This window comes from Vanessa cardui, chromosome 8 (genome assembly GCF_905220365.1).
Source record: "Vanessa cardui chromosome 8, ilVanCard2.1, whole genome shotgun sequence".
In the NCBI taxonomy this organism is placed as follows: domain Eukaryota; kingdom Metazoa; phylum Arthropoda; class Insecta; order Lepidoptera; family Nymphalidae; genus Vanessa; species Vanessa cardui.
This window is the reverse complement of record NC_061130.1, coordinates 9,032,017-9,048,609: the sequence shown is the minus strand read 5'-3', so window position 1 is coordinate 9,048,609 and position 16,593 is coordinate 9,032,017. Positions and strand designations below refer to the sequence as shown.

The 16,593-nt window shown below is 30.6% G+C and overlaps 1 protein-coding gene across 1 annotated transcript in view; it reads left to right on the top strand.

Moving 5' to 3' along the window:
- Nucleotides 1–2,457, top strand: part of LOC124532172 (zinc finger protein 177-like) — a 54,763-nt gene extending 52,306 nt beyond the window's left edge. The window contains exons 6-7 of the mRNA XM_047106904.1: nt 1,477–1,642; nt 1,838–2,457. Coding sequence (XP_046962860.1) covers nt 1,477–1,642; nt 1,838–1,875 — 204 coding nt within the window. The 3' untranslated portion in view covers nt 1,876–2,457. The remainder of the gene's footprint in view (nt 1–1,476; nt 1,643–1,837) is intronic.
- The last annotated feature ends 14,136 nt before the right edge of the window (nt 2,458–16,593 follow it).

Genomic DNA, 16,593 nt, shown 5'->3' with positions numbered 1-16,593 from the left:
TTTGGTGATATTTTATGTTCAGATCGATATTCATACCTGTTGTTTAGCCTAAAGAAATATTTTGATAATATACGTTTGCATCTTTCAAAATGATTCCATTCGTAAAAAATCAACAGTATAAAAACATACATAAAAAAGCTATGAATAAGAACGATGTAGGTCGTAAAAAAAGCAAATACTAAACTTCCTTTAAAATTACACGTTATGCTGACAACCATTTCGAAGTTATTCCATTAAAGCTACAAATGTGATGTGTAATGACGGCCAGTAGATAGTAGGGAGGCCAAAACGAAATGACGATATGGTTTATTCAATTACTCCGTACTGTTCGTGTGTTAAGCGACCAATTTTTACGGGTAATCACTAACATATTCACTAAAATATTCTACCAGACTATTTGGAGACATTATTATTAGACACAGCTTACCACGTAATGGTATTAAAATTGAGTTTAACTTTGTTAAATATTTCTTTTACTTTTTTGAATAGGCTATTTAGAAATATTTAAAGAATTGAATGCGGTAATGGGCTCATAAACATTTCCCGTCAATAATACAAGTTTATGATACTGCTGGATAAATTGATCAAGCAACGACTCGAAACAAGGCAAAGGTTTTCATTATAAATTCATTTGCACGCTCTTCGCTCGATGTGCACCGTCATGACTTTGATTATATTGGAGATGATGATGATTATTAGCCGTTTTATTGTCTTCCAACATTGATTTTATTTTCTTTTTCTGGTCATTACCTTCGGGAATGAGTCTTATGGCTGTACGTTTACAGCGGTGAATTGTATTTTATTTTTGGATTAAGCTCTTTGTGCCCTCGCAATAGGTTACCTTTAACATGTTTTAAACAAACCTTATTATGTTCAGCATTTATTACTTTTATAACATTTTTAATAGTGATATTATTATTTTACTGTTACAGACTTTTCTATTCTATTGTATATTAACATTCGTTCATTTACACATTCATATTTTCATCAAGTAAATGTGGATGGTTTCTATAACTTATGATAGCAATCATTGATTCGTGTTGATTATTACATAATTTGGCTGTTTACTTGGATCTTTAAATATTTGACTTCAGATTAATTAACTCCATTGTCGTGGAGCTTGTAGAGCTTCAAGTCCTGAATACTGGATTGGAATTCCTGTTTACAAAAATTGAAATATTATTATGTGTTTCTATTACTACTATATACAGACCTGGTACCATGGACCATGGACTACTTGAATAAACTTAAGTCTTAGTTTCCAAGGTTTTTGATACATTTGTGATATGAGAAATGCTTATTATTTCTTTTAGTATGTACTAATGTATATGTAAAGTGATGACCACCTACAATCACTTTAAAAATATACAAGCAAGTTGCACAGTTAATCTTTGGGAATGGAATCTGTGTCTGAAATGCGTTTAGAACAACATAAGTATAGTTTAAACATATCTAATTTGACTTTATCTTTCACAGGAGAAACCCCACAAATGCAGTCTCTGCTCCAAGTCGTTCCCAACTCCTGGGGACCTCAAGTCCCATATGTACGTACACAGCGGGTCCTGGCCTTACAAATGTCACATCTGTTCCAGAGGCTTTTCGAAGCACACCAATTTGAAGAATCATCTCTTCTTACACACTGGTAATTTACAAATAAATTAACAACTATATGAAATCCCACTAAATCATCAAAAAAGTTTTTAATATAATGTGAAGTCCTTTTTGTTACATATTTTAAATTCGAACGTTTTAATCATTTTTTTTAATTCTTTAATCTGGGAAGTTGGTTATGAATACGTAAACGTCACACTAATTTTTTTTTATTTTTTTTTTACAGCGAAGCATCAACGAAACAATACACGCGATGCTACTTGAACTTAACAACATAAAGCCACGTATTCAATCATATAAAATTATTTAAAGACTTAGAAATATAAAAAGTGTGATATTAGAGGTTAATTAGTTTTAAGTGTTAAATTATTCAGATAGTTTTATATTATTCTTCTTAAGGTTAATGTTTAATTTGACGCATAACATGGAAACCATTCGATGAAACATAATTATTAAAGTTTCCTCTATGTCACAACTTCTTGAAATTAAATTGACATATTACAACGATATTATGTCACAGGGGATTCTTAAAACTAAGTTCACTTAATTTTGCTCAAAACCAACGGTAAAATTAATAATAATTACAGATATCATAAGTTGAATGAAACTTAAATTTATATAAGTTTATATAATTTAAGTGTGTTCATAAAATTTTACTTTGTAAATAATTTCCCGCCTTCATAGATTTAATTTTATGTAAATAAAATTTAGATTTATTAAAAATACTACATAGAATTATGTAGATATATCTTACAAATAATGTAACTTTACGTATGTAATATGTATATTCTTATGTTACTCCGTCCAAAATACATTCAAAAGCGAATTATTAATTTATAAAATAAATATTTATATATTTAATTTTAAGTGCCTTTTAGAGTAAGCAATTAAATTTTTATACCTAACAATTAGTTTTATTATTTCTTTTTATCTTAAAATAAATCGTTCTTTTTTTTATTCACACAAATATTAATTTTATTATGATATTTCGGTAATAATATTTTTTTCAAACTTTTGAGTCGTTTTACAGGAATATATTAAATGTAAGTCTACCGTCAATTCAAAATTAAGATTATACAGAGAATCACCGACAAGGAACTCAGTCTTTCATATACCTACTAAAGTAACTGCTTGTGCATATCTGAGCATTCAAAAGCAAATATTGGGGTAAAGTATCAATAAGGTTCGATGTGGCAAAGATGTTGCTTTTATGATAATAATGGTGTGACGAAAGCGGTTATGTAAATACTATGTTGACTATTTACATATCCTACAATAAAATTATCAAAATACAAAACTTCAAACTTGCCATCTACATAATTTTAAACCTATGCCTTATTTGTTAATGATTTCTAACATTAGATTTCGATGCACTAATTTGTCGAGGAAGTACACTTTTTTTTAATCAAAGAAACGAATACGATGAGTTTTGATCCAAATGACGTAATCGGACACTTGGTTTTATTAAATGTCTTGACTTCGCGTTTTGTACAATGATTGTCACTAATTGCATTAAAATAATAAAAACAATATTTTGTTGTCATTGTAACGCAAGTGTAAGTATTTCTGCATCGCTAAATACTCCAGCATAATGACAGTGACCACGATATGATAGAAAATATAATATTATTATAGTAACCAAAATATTTATTTAAGTAAAGTAAGAGTCGAGATGGCCCAGTGGTTAGAACGCGTGCATCTTAACCGATGATTGCGGGTTCAAACCCAGGCAAGCACCGCTGTTTCATGTGCTTAATTTGTCTTTATAATTCATCTCGTGCTGTGGTGAAGGAAAACATCGTGAGGAAACCTGCATGTGACAAATTTCAAAGAAATTCAGCCACATGTGTATTCCACCAACCCGCATTGGAACAGCGTGGTGGAATATGGTCCAAACCTTCTCCTCAAAGGGAGAGGAGACCTTTAGCCCAGCAGTGGGAATTTACAGGCTGTTGTTAACCAAAATATTCCAAAGCAGTAATATTAGTAATTGCATATGAACAGTGAGCTGAATGAACAAACAAACAAACAAAAGTCAAGTAATTAAAACATGAAGCAAATTTATCACCCAGCCAAAGTAAAGAGACACTCACAAATATATTTATAGCATACAACAACCGTAGGCGTCTGTACACGCGAGTTCTCCCCCGATTTGCATAATACAACTTCAGTTGGCAGTATTAAGTCTTAATTGTTCACTTGCGCATGCGCCATTGAGAGAATTTAAAGCAGAAAATATACACTGCATTTCACGGTCTTATTCCATAAATAAATTATATTGATAAATATAAGAATCATGCATTGAAATATTAAAAATATTATATATTTAATAATACGAATTTAAGTATTAATTTTAAAGCTTTTAATCTGAAATCGATTTTAACAAAAAATGTTCTTTCCTAATACTAGACATGTAAGTTATTTTGAAAACTATCTTCCTATCTTTATTCTCAGTCAATATTTAACTTAAATCAACAAAGATTTATATTTCTGTATTCCATTTTTAAAATCCGACCGATCCAATAACTATCTTTTCAGTCATTTAAAAAAAAGCAACAAAGATTTTTGTGTTCTATTTTTAAAAAACCGAACAAACCAATGATATAGCGCAATAAAGGATGTAGTAATGTCGTTAATTTAGGTTTCAAGAATGGTTAATCTTTTACAATCGAATTTGTCTATAATTAAGAGTAATCACGGTAAGGTAAGGTAAAGGATTTGTTGATTTCTTTCCTGTACTTAATAAAAAACGGCAATGCACTTCAGATGCATCCTTTTAAAGGATTGCTCTTACATTTAATATATCAGACTTGTAACTATAAAACTGCGGGAGCTAATTTGAAGTACCACGCGACGCAAGCCGCAGGAGGTCGCTAGTGTTCCAGTTGCATGGTGTGAACGGAAGTTGCTAAGAATCCTTATATTAAATTTTATTGTAACACATTTATTTTATTCTACAAACGTCTGGTGCAGTAGGCGCACAGCCAGCCAAAGTGAATAACTGTACCGATCCCACAGGAAACTAGTATTGGACATGAAAATATTATTTACTTCTAATAGAATTTGAGAAGTTGAAAAACAATCAAATAATGTTCATGTATAAATCTTGGTTGACTTCATACCAAGTTGTCGATAAACTTACTCAAAGCACACATTCTATATTATCTAAAACTCAAATACTAATATTATAGGTTTTACATATGAACATTTTTACATACAACACCTAGTTTCAATATTCATTTATACTAATACTATAAATGTTAAAGTTACTCTGTCTGTGTGTCTGTCTGTCTATTACGCTTTCACGAACTATTAAATTTGATGAAAAAATTGAGCACTAGTAAAATGGTGGACGACCAAGTACTCCTTCAGACTCGAGAGTACCACACCGACAATGTCCTAACTCGGTAAATAACAACAAACAACAACAGCCTGTCAATTCCCACTGCTGGACTAAAGGCCTCCTCTCCCTTTGAGGAGAAGGTTTGGAACATATTCCACCACGCTGTTCCAATGCGGGTTGGAGGAATACACATGTGGCAGAATTTCTATGAAATTTGTCACATGCAGGTTTCCTCACGATGTTTTCCTTTACCGCTGAGCACGAGATGAATTATAAAGACAAATTAAGCACATGAATCAGCGGTGCTTGTCTGGGTTTAAACCCGCAATCATCGGTTAAGATGCACACGTTCTAACCACTGGGCCATCACGACTCGACTCGATTATTTAACTCGGTAAATAATCTATTAATAAAATCATTTCAATCGCTTATCAACGTAACGAGTCTGTTAAATGGCTTTAACAAATATAATTTTTAAAAGTATGCATTGAAATCGCGCCTATTAAACACCGCCAGGTGAAAAATAAATGTTCTCAAAAATTAAATCTACTTTATTCAAGTAAGCTATATTAAGTGAAGCTACCACCAAATGCAGAATCTACCTAGAAGACCCGGAAAGAAACTGAGTAGTTACACTTTTTCAATATTTGAAAAAACAAATTCATGTTCGTTAAATACGTTTTATATGTACCTATGTCATCCGGCCCGGAAGTCAACAAGTATTCCATTCTACATATCATTAATATCTATATGTAAATTTAGATTCAGCAATATTTTACTTACGCGGAAAACTATAGACTTTAACGTATTGATATTTTGTGGATTACTGTTTACGTCATTCATTGCATTTACTGTCAGTAGGTACGTCAACAAATACTTCAAAGTAAAACTGTACCGGTTAATACCGACTAAAACTAGCGAGTGCAACTTTAATTAGTCATTATTTTTCATAAGTAACGTTTTTATAAAGTCGTTTTTAATTGCAGACTTAGTGCCTAAAATCATTCGTATACATCTACTCTGTAAGAAATATGAGCTATCGTTTACACCGTTAAAAAATCTGGGAACTAAGATGTTATGTCTGCCTCTATTCATTTTTCAAGTAATTGTAGGTATTTACCACCTCCTATAAACACTGTTATATACTGTAAGAAATAATAAAAATTTAATCACTAGCTTTGGGAACTAATATGCAATGCATCAATTCAAAAGATCTGTGTTTGATTGTATCTAGGTTATACCCAAAAGCCATAGATAAAATAAATCGATCTTCAAGTTAGACGTCGATACGCATATTATGTATTTTTTACATCACCACCACCCTTAGACAATGACGCTGTAAAAAATATTAACTATTCTTTACATCGTCTATATGCCACCAACCTTTTGAACTAAGATGTTATGTCCAGTTACACTGGCTCAATCTCCTTTCAAACCGGAACACAACAATACTGAGTACTGTTATTTGGCGGTAAAATAACTGATGAGTGGGTGGTACCTACCCAGACGGGCTTGCACAAAGCCCTACCACCAAGTACTGTTGTTAGACTACAACAATTTAAAAGAACTATGTTTAATTGTAACTAGGTTATACCCAAAAGCTCTAAACTAAAACAATAGATGTTCAAATTAAATGTCGATATATTGTATATGGTGTATGTATGTAGTGTGGGGAGAATACTAATGATACTTGCTTATGATCATTATATTCAATTACAAGTTGAGATAATTTTTGAAGCATATTATGTTGTAATTGTTTTTGAAGGCCTTCACTTAAATACATTAGTTTTGTTGTATCAATCACGGTTTATTGATTAATGCAATTCACAAAGTACCTTACGGTTATGTTTTTTAATCATACAGAGTGCTCTTAATTGATATGCTTTTTTATTTTCTTAATTATACTGTATTTTACATTTATTCAAGTATAATATTGTGTAGTATAATCATGTAGATGTAAAATAAACTTTATTACAGTATTAGTGTTATTATTTTTTGTAATCCTACTGTATGTGGTATAATTAAAATAATAATGAATTTATTTATAAATCAATTTACAATTGTAGGCAATTAACAGAAAAAATAGGCAACTAAATCAAAATTCTGTATTTAAATTTTAACGTATTCGTCCAATTAAGCGTACACTTTTCATAAAAAAAAAAATAATTCATAAAATGTCGATTGTGGTCTATTTAAATATGTTCTACAAAAAATACTGAAACATTTTAATAAATATATTTTAACCACGCTGTTTTATAAACAACCAGAAAATTCAGTATAATATTTGAACACCATCTATAAACACGACGAATTATTTTAGTAAAGGCAAAACGCCGATCACAGACATTATAAATCTTTATAGAACAATTATAACGATACTGGGTGGTCCGATTTAGACCACCGAATCGTTTCTCCTGGAAACTTCATAATATAAATCATAGCATTGAAAGTATTATAGATATGGCACATTGTGATAATTTGTGATGTACTATTTTTTTACAAAAATATTCGCTAATCTTGCGATACGTTCTTAATTAACTTCAATAATAATTAGGTGTACATTTTAAATCACGTTTTTAAAAATGAATTAATATTTTGGAGACACAGAGTTTTTATAAATAGAATATGAGATATCAAATTTAACTGGTATTTAAGCGTAGTTACTACACCCAGTTTTATTTATTAATTTCATAAAATTTACTTTGTTGATTTTATAATATTATTCAGTAAACTGTGTATAGTTTGTAGAGGCCACTTTTTTCTTTCTTTACTAATGCTTCCATCGATTCACTAGTACCATATAAAATTACATTTTAATAGCTAACGATAGATAGGTTGGGCATTAATAGCTTAGAAGTAATGGATATTTATATATCAATTATATATCAAAAACTAGCTCGAATGACAAATTTAATACTTAAGCCAATGGACGCTATCATTCCTTCTCTTGCACCTATCGAGTAATAAAAATCGTATTACATTCACAAACCAAACTGTGATCACAAAAACCTCGATTAAACCAACAATTTAGAGCGGCGCGGGTACACAATACCATAGATCGCCACAGGAGCCGATGTACCAACTACCGCATACCTTATTATATTGACCTACAATAACCTTATCTTAAAAGCAATTTAGAGTTCCAGTTACACTGGCAATATAAGATCACCTAAGCAACTATCAGCCGCATAAAAAATCCAATAAAGAAAAAACAAAATAGACGAGTTGTTTGGATCAATATGGAGTGTTGTTCGAAACAAACTGCTTTGTCATAGGGCGTAATCGAGGTGGGACGGTGGCGCCTTTGTGAGAGCCGTCACTGGCTTTTTGTGGCGATATCTGATGGATACTGGTCCAATTTTGCCGACAAAAAACTATCGCTGTGCTTCAACACAATTGTTCATACCTCGTTGATATACCATCGGTATTGTAATGAGAACGTCTATGATTAGAAACACAGCGCCTAAAGTATATTTCCCGTCCAGGTTTCCTTGGCTTCTTTACTATTATATGATATTCATGTTCATCATAATGTATTCCTCAGTTGAAGAGCGCGTGACGAATTGCAAAGTAAGTATCAACATATTTAAATTTCTGACCATCACGACTTGAACTGATTCATCAATATGAATATCAGATATATTTGTATCTGCGAACAGTATAACTTCTGTTACACATCATCTAAAATATTCTTTTAATAAAACACACCTAAACAAAGGCGCTAATTATATCGACCGCTTAATTTAAACTCTTTCGTATCGCACTCAACTTGGGCTTAATAATCGATATGAAACTTACGATCGCTGCTTGAATTAATCGATAATTGTGCATAAATCATTGATGTTCGATTGCACAAAGCGAGATCGGGTGCGAAGAGCAAATTTATCGCCGCATAATACCTGGATGGCGTGCTTCGGGTACATAACTCGGAAAGCAATCCTGGCTTATGATGGTGAGGAATTGGTAGGCGATACTTGGTAACTTATATGGTGTGAAGCTGCTCGTGGAATTTAAGGATATTTGAAATATGATTTTGAAGTATTGTTAAAAATAAATTATCATTTTTAAGATTAGGTACTTACAAAATTATTTACGGAATTATTTAGCCTGGAGAAGGTGAGCAAAGTTATGGAAACAAGGTGTTCGTTTCCTTTTGGTACTTTTTTTATCAAGCGACTTTTAAGGTGCAGGGACAAAATATTATATATACATTCCTGCATAGTATACTGGAGCGAGCTGCTAAGTTATTGGGATCGTTTGTCAAGAGGTATTATAATGTTGTATTATATCAATGCATGATACAATGCAACATTCTGAAATTAGGAAATTGTTACCCTCTCGTACCGACCCCATAAGCCTGATCTTTCTCTGTCTGAGGGGAGGGCCCTCAAGTCTGATGATATTCAGTCTCATCAGACTATAAGAGTTAGAAAATCAGTTGATAGTTTTGCATATCCACGTATGTATTATACCATCTCTCACTTAGTTACTTAATTACTGACTACATAATATGTTGAAAATGACAAAAATATTCATCACACCATTGTAACAAAACTGACACATACAATAACATATATTTATACGTAAAATTTCATATTTAATTACCACAATACTTTGAATTAAATTTTCTTCTTGTATTCTGTACGAATTTTCCGAAATTTCTGTACGAATAGTTTTATTAATCACCAAACAAGCACGGGAATGTTCTACTTATAACAAATTTACGTGTTGAGATTTTCAATTTCATCGATAATATGTATCAATATCGTTTAAACTAAAGCAAACAATCCACGTTCCGGAACCGTCTTTACATCTAATGACGGCTATCTGGTTCAGCCGGACCACAAACAGATTCAAAGTGTAATTTCGTCCGGCAAAAACCACAATGATTGCCAATCGCCACACCATAGTATTATGCGCTCTGATTTCTTATTTAGAGATGTGAAAGAATAACTGGATGCAATAAACAAATGAAATTGTCTTGAAAAGTAAACACCATAATAAATGTATATGAATATACTTCGGAAATCTAATTGATATTTTTAAAATCGACTGCTCATAGATAGCATAGTTATCGTTGAAATAAAAAAAAATATAACGCTATATAATTGTTTCAGTGAAAAACTAAAACTACATACTTATAATACGAAGTTTAACTTGCTGTCAATCAAATTTGTAGTTTTTGCACGGATATCATAAATCAAAAGTGAAACTTTCGTCTTTTTTACTTTAACGTAATAATTAAAATATTTAAAATAAGCTCTATTTTATTACAATTAGCCTTTAAAAAATCGTTAACGTTTGAAACTTTAATTTTCCAATGGCAGGTTAATATTTCATAAATTAAATATATGAATAATACGCCCAACACTACTCGTCAAATGTTACGGCACGTGGCGCTCCGAAGCATTTTCACCATAAAACCATACAAATTTTCATTTCACTTAATTTTTATTTCTATCTCTGGAAATTAGAGTTCATTTTTCTTTAAACCTTCTATATTGTTTTAGTTATATCACGTTCAAATATTGTTTGCTGTTGTGATTACAATTTGAAAATATTCAAGAAGGTGTATTTGCTTTACCGCTTAAGACAATCATTTCTTATATATCAATATCATGTTTTTATTGTTTATTTGGTACTCGTACCTCTGGATCGTTTATAATTTTGAAATGTGACTTCATGGCGTAGAATAAAATATAAGATACTTTCACTTATTGTAAATCGAGTAGTGTGTACACCGGTTTTCATGGGTACGCCACTCCGAGGTCCCGGGTTCTATTCCCGGCCGAGTCAATGTAGAATATCATTAGTTTTCTATGTTGTTTTGGGTCTGGGTGTTGTGGTAGCGTCGTCACTTCCGATTTTCCATAACACAAGTGCTTTAGCTACTTACATTGGGATACATACAGAGTAATGTATGTGATAGTGTCTCATATTTATATTTATTTATTAACCGACTTCAAAAAAAGGAGGAGGTTCTCAATTCGTCGGGGCCTTTTTTTTTATTTTTATTTTTTATGTATGTTACCGAATTACTCGAAAATGGCTGGGCCGATTTTGACAATTCTTTTTTTGTTTGAAAGGGCATGTTTTACAGGTGGTTAATATTGAGAATATTTTAAAAGGACTACATACAAATTAATGTTATATCAAAATCTCAGTTTATAACCAGCTAGTTCACTAACGAAAAATATCGACGCGAAATGTACATACATAAAAACAGCTGCCTTGATCACCGCCTGCCTCATTTTAACACTAAAATGAATATAGTTCAAAATGTCGATCTTATTTAAATCGTTTTTCTATCAGCCACAAAAAAGAAGTTTATTGAAACTCAAGAATATAAAAGTTTGAAAGAGAATAACATACCCTTCTTGGGAAACGTATACATAAATGTCGGAAGGATAGGACACTAATAAACTATTCACCCACCCTTTTATCAATCATCTGTACTTTACTTTAGAATATTTATTTTTAAGTTATATATATATGTATTCAAATATCATGTATATTTGAATACATATATATAACTTAAAAATAAATATCCAGATTAAATATCATATAGAACTACTATTCTATCATTGATTCTTTCCATGTATATACTTATTATAATTCGTTATTAATTTACTTAAGGCAATTATAATGCATCAATATCATACGATAATTAATAAATTAGATTGCAATATTAATGAGATAATATCTTCAACACAGCTATCACTGTCTCTTTTGTGTATATTTGTATGACTTAATCAGAAATCAGAAGAAGTGCATCTTAATATGGATTATTTGTTTTTATTGTATACGATTTAGATTTTATCGGCTGGTAATTGTTTCGAAAACATTTTGTATATTTAATTAATGTTTTCGATTTAGACAAGATTGTATCTGTAATTGGTATAAATGAAAAAAATATCTAGATTATTTAATTTTCTTCGTTAACTAAAGATTAATTTTGTAATATTGATTGTTTTGTATTTTGTTTTTCAAATTTAGAATCTAATGTAAGTGTTCATAATGTCATTTGTTGTCTTGAATTTTTCACAACTTTCAATATAATAAATAGTATATTAAAAAGACGTGTCAGTACACAGAAAAAAGTTTAAAGTTTTCCAATTAAGACAAGTGCATATTAATGGATTGATGGAAGATGCACGAATCAACATATGAGAGCAACCAACGATCGTTAAAATTTACTTGGGTAGTTATCAACGAAGACAAAAATTCAATATTGAAAGTTCTCGAACGTCCAGTCTTCTTCTAAAAATACTTATATAATTTCTAACTATTGGGTGATCTCAGCTATTATATACCATAATTCATTAAATACACCAATTTAGAAGGAATTACTACATATAAAAAAAAACATAAAGTCCTATATTAAGTGTAAACCGTCGTTAACTCTGGAACAACAAAAAATGCCTAATTAAATACTATAGAAGTGACCGTTCGTAACAGCAACACCAATCTACCAGTAATGTCAGCGATGAAACGGTTAGCAGGTGCGCGATCACCTGTTACCACACTAACCGTTAGTGACGTAAGGTGGATGGGGAGTGGGTGAGATTTCGCGCTTTTGTGATATCGATTATTTAATCGAGTGGAAATTTTAAAACTATTTGAAATAATGTAATTCCAAAAGCATTTATGGTAGAATATCTTTAAATGAGACGACATACAAAAAATAGATTTCAAATTTACCTAATTTCAAAAAGAAGATGTTATCCCTATTAGTTATAGTATATTTATGTTACGATGCTTACGTTTATCTCTTTATGTTATGACAATACGGATAAACATAAAAGTAGTCACCAAAAACGTGCGCAATTTTTAATTACAGTATAATCGTTTGGATAGAACTGGGTTAAAAGACTCACGCTTCATTTGTTTCTTATTTCGTGTTGCCTGAACAACAAATTAGTTATAAATAAGTATAATTATGAGATGAAAATAATATCAAAAATAAAGCAACTGTCACGAATAGTACCAAGAACAAATTATAATCTTTTTATAATATATCAAAGTAAAATGAGACAAATCCAGTCGTTCTAATTGTTTTTATACATGAGCTTTTCCAACGTAACGAAAAATGTTATGTGTAATTTTATAACTTTAAATTTGTTCGTATATTAAAAAAAATAATACATGAATAATTATCTGTCTTCATAATAATAACCAATTTATCGAATGCAGTTATTTCACTTTAATTAAATGTATTATTATGTATAGATTATTGGCAAATCTTTTAATTATCACTTTTTATTATATTCTTGAGTTCTTTCAATATTCTCAAGTATTACTTTGAAGGCGGAGTTCTGCCCGGAATAAGAGTATAACAGAACAGTGATTCTAACAAACAATATTTTAAAAAAAGAATGATAGTTAGTAATTATTTATTTTTGAGAAACCAAAAACAACGTAATATATTATTTTATAATTAAGTACTTTTTACGTAATGCTTACGTAAAAAAGTATGTGTTCATAATTATTTCTATTTTAGAATTAGTGTAGAGGGCTCAGCATGGGTTTAGTCCACCCATCGTAAAAGTAACAGGTGTAGTTAAATAAAAGCTTATAAAAAAATTGAGTTTGTTGTATAGTAACCAAAACGAAATGCTAAAAAATATTTTTGCAAAGAATTTATTACAATATTATGGCAAATAAATATTGTTATGCATTAAAATTTAGTGCTTTAAACGATTCATTTCAACCAATCACCAAAGCCGTACCGGTCGAGTGTGCCTAAGTGTTTAAACTATGATTATTATTTTTTTGCTATTCTATTGAATCTATTCATAGCATTTTAGGACGGTGTAGCAGTTTAATGGGCAATAAATATCTAGAAAGCTAATGAAGCAGCGAGTGCAATCGAACAATAACGCGGGTTAGGACAGGTGCGGTGCGCACGCGCCGACCGTTAGCGGTAGAAAGTGCGCGACCGCGCAAGCACGCGAGTAGAATGTCTGTACACGTGTGCTTTTAAGGATAATATATTTTCTTCTTTTTTATTCAAGAATCCCTCTATAGATTATTTATAAAAACCAAAGATGAAGCCACGTTTTTTCGTTTTAAGTGTTCTACACAAAAACGCTTCGTATTTAAATAATGTTTTAATGTTTTATACGAAAATTTAAGCAAGCATAGTTGATTATTGTCCTTAAGATTTTATTTAAACTTTTTTGTATTTTAGTCAATATAAATTATGATATCAACAATCGGAATATGTCTTTTTTGTGATCTAAAACTTGGTCACCTCAAAGTCTTACCGAACATACTAGTGTGATTAATGTCTGGAGGAAATTTGACGGCTGCTGTTGTTTTATCTACTTAACTGCACGCCTCGGTTTTTTGTCAGTCGATACAAATGTGGAGCAGTTGTTAATGTCTTAGAAAAATTATTTAGAAGTCGTCCGAGAGGATGTAGATGATGTCAATTATGGACAGATGTGAAAAAAGCTATGAATATATTCGTGGAATATAAAACTACGGTAAGCAACCATTATTTTATAGGGTTATTTATTGTAAATTGAATTTCTAAAAAAGCTTTCCAGAAGAACTTATTTGCTACAAATTAAATGTAGTTGTGTTGAGTTCAAACTATAGTGTGTTTTTATTATACGTTTAATAAGTAGTCCTTAGATTTAAGTAAATATACATGTCGTAGTTAAAATAAATATTATTAATGATCAATATAATATACGAAAGATAAAACAAAGAATATTTGTTACATCTTTTTATTCCATAATCTTTGCCAGCACAAAATATACATATACAAAACAGTGCATGAAATTAAAACGTCATTTTAGCTCCATTATACATTACGGTGAAACAGATTTCGTTTACAAACTCTATGATTACAAAACTATAATTATTTACGTATAATAATAAAAGAAGCATTATATTTTACTTTAGGTTGTTAAAGCTCAAACATTTAACTTAATTCATCTTAAACACATTTGAAACTTGGAAGATTTCCGGCGCTAAAGCTCATAGATACTAAAGAAACGATTAACCAGAAACTGTTTTGTCTGCTATTCTTATAAATCTCACCGGCCTTATTTAACATGTCAAATAAAAGTTTTATAGCAGCCTGGAATCAAGACTGTTTCCGACTTGCCTCTTGTCTTTAAAGGAACACAAGTGTATTCACAGACCCTTTACCAGTATAATATCTTCTAAGCAGGTGGATAATTCCTCTTGAGAATGTTCCCCATAGTTGATTTTGCTTAGTAGAATATAAACATCAGCATTTTTATATAATTTTTCTAACAGTTCTCTTTCTGTAGTATTGCCTGCCATACGTTATCATCCGCCAATTCAATGATTTTCTTTTTATTATCGAAGTAAAATATTCGTGTTACAAAAACCTTTGTCTATTGTATCTTGTATTATTGAAAAGTAAACAGCAACATCTTTCCTCATCACTAAAATCTTGATTAAGTCATAAAAATAAAATATATATAGTATGACCGAGTATATTTTAATTAAAACTATTCTAGATACTTAGTTTTAATTGATCCATGTTTTGTTTAAAATGCGAGCAATTTCATAAAAAAAAATATTTAGAATAGCGCCCAAGGTGATGTGCCCTTTGTGTGCGGCGTGTCGTATCTTCATCAAACAGTCTTTTGTTAATGTTGATAATTATACTATAACCTATCTGTTTAGTAAACGACAGAATTTTCTTAAAAGCAATATATTACATATTGCTCTTTATTACAGCTAATATTAAATCTAAAAAAATATTTTCATCTACTAAAAAATCACATCATAGGCTTAACAAAAAAAACTTATAAAGAAATTGTTACATTTGTGTCCCACTTTATACAAAAAGTTTATTGATGGAATACAAATTGTCCTGACATTTCAAGGGACAAAGGACCCGTCTATAAGTTTCACCTGCTCTATGTCGTTGCTACCCTCATGTATCTCGAATTAGAGTTATTTTTTCTAATAACTAGTTTACGAGATATCGTAACGATAAAACGATACAATTAAAAGAATTTAAAAACTCTCTGAATATGAGAAATAAATTAATATTCAATAATGTTGGCAAATATTACAAGGAATCATTGAGTAATTCAACGCAAGGTGCAATATAGATCGTATAATTTAGAACATCGAGTAAAAAACTAAGTTCTTGATAACGTCATCTAATATCACTTATTAGATTTAGACGAAAGGTGTATTTGTTACCGGTAAATTATAAAATTAGGTTTTTCGTGGAGATTAAATGGAGAATATGCTACTGAGCTAACCTAACCGTGTTAGTTGTTAGTTGACCCCGTAAGGGATGGAAAATATGTATTACTAGTGATGGTTTCTACTAACTGAGAGGGATTATACCAGTCCAACTACCTTTCAAAAAAATTGTTAACCGCTAAGAAAGGTGCAGTCACTATTACTCTTGACTATCATAATCACGACACTGCAATTCGCCATGATCGCAGAGAGTTTTATTTGCAAAATCCAAATACCAAGTTTTTTCATAAAAAGCACTCAATAATTTTTCATTAAAAATATTTATATAAAATCATATTATAACCCACTGGAGCTTTAAAGATAGCCGTTAGACCAGCGAGACGTTATAAATTATAACAATATGACCTATAAAAATGAATTAGTGTTAATTACAGAAT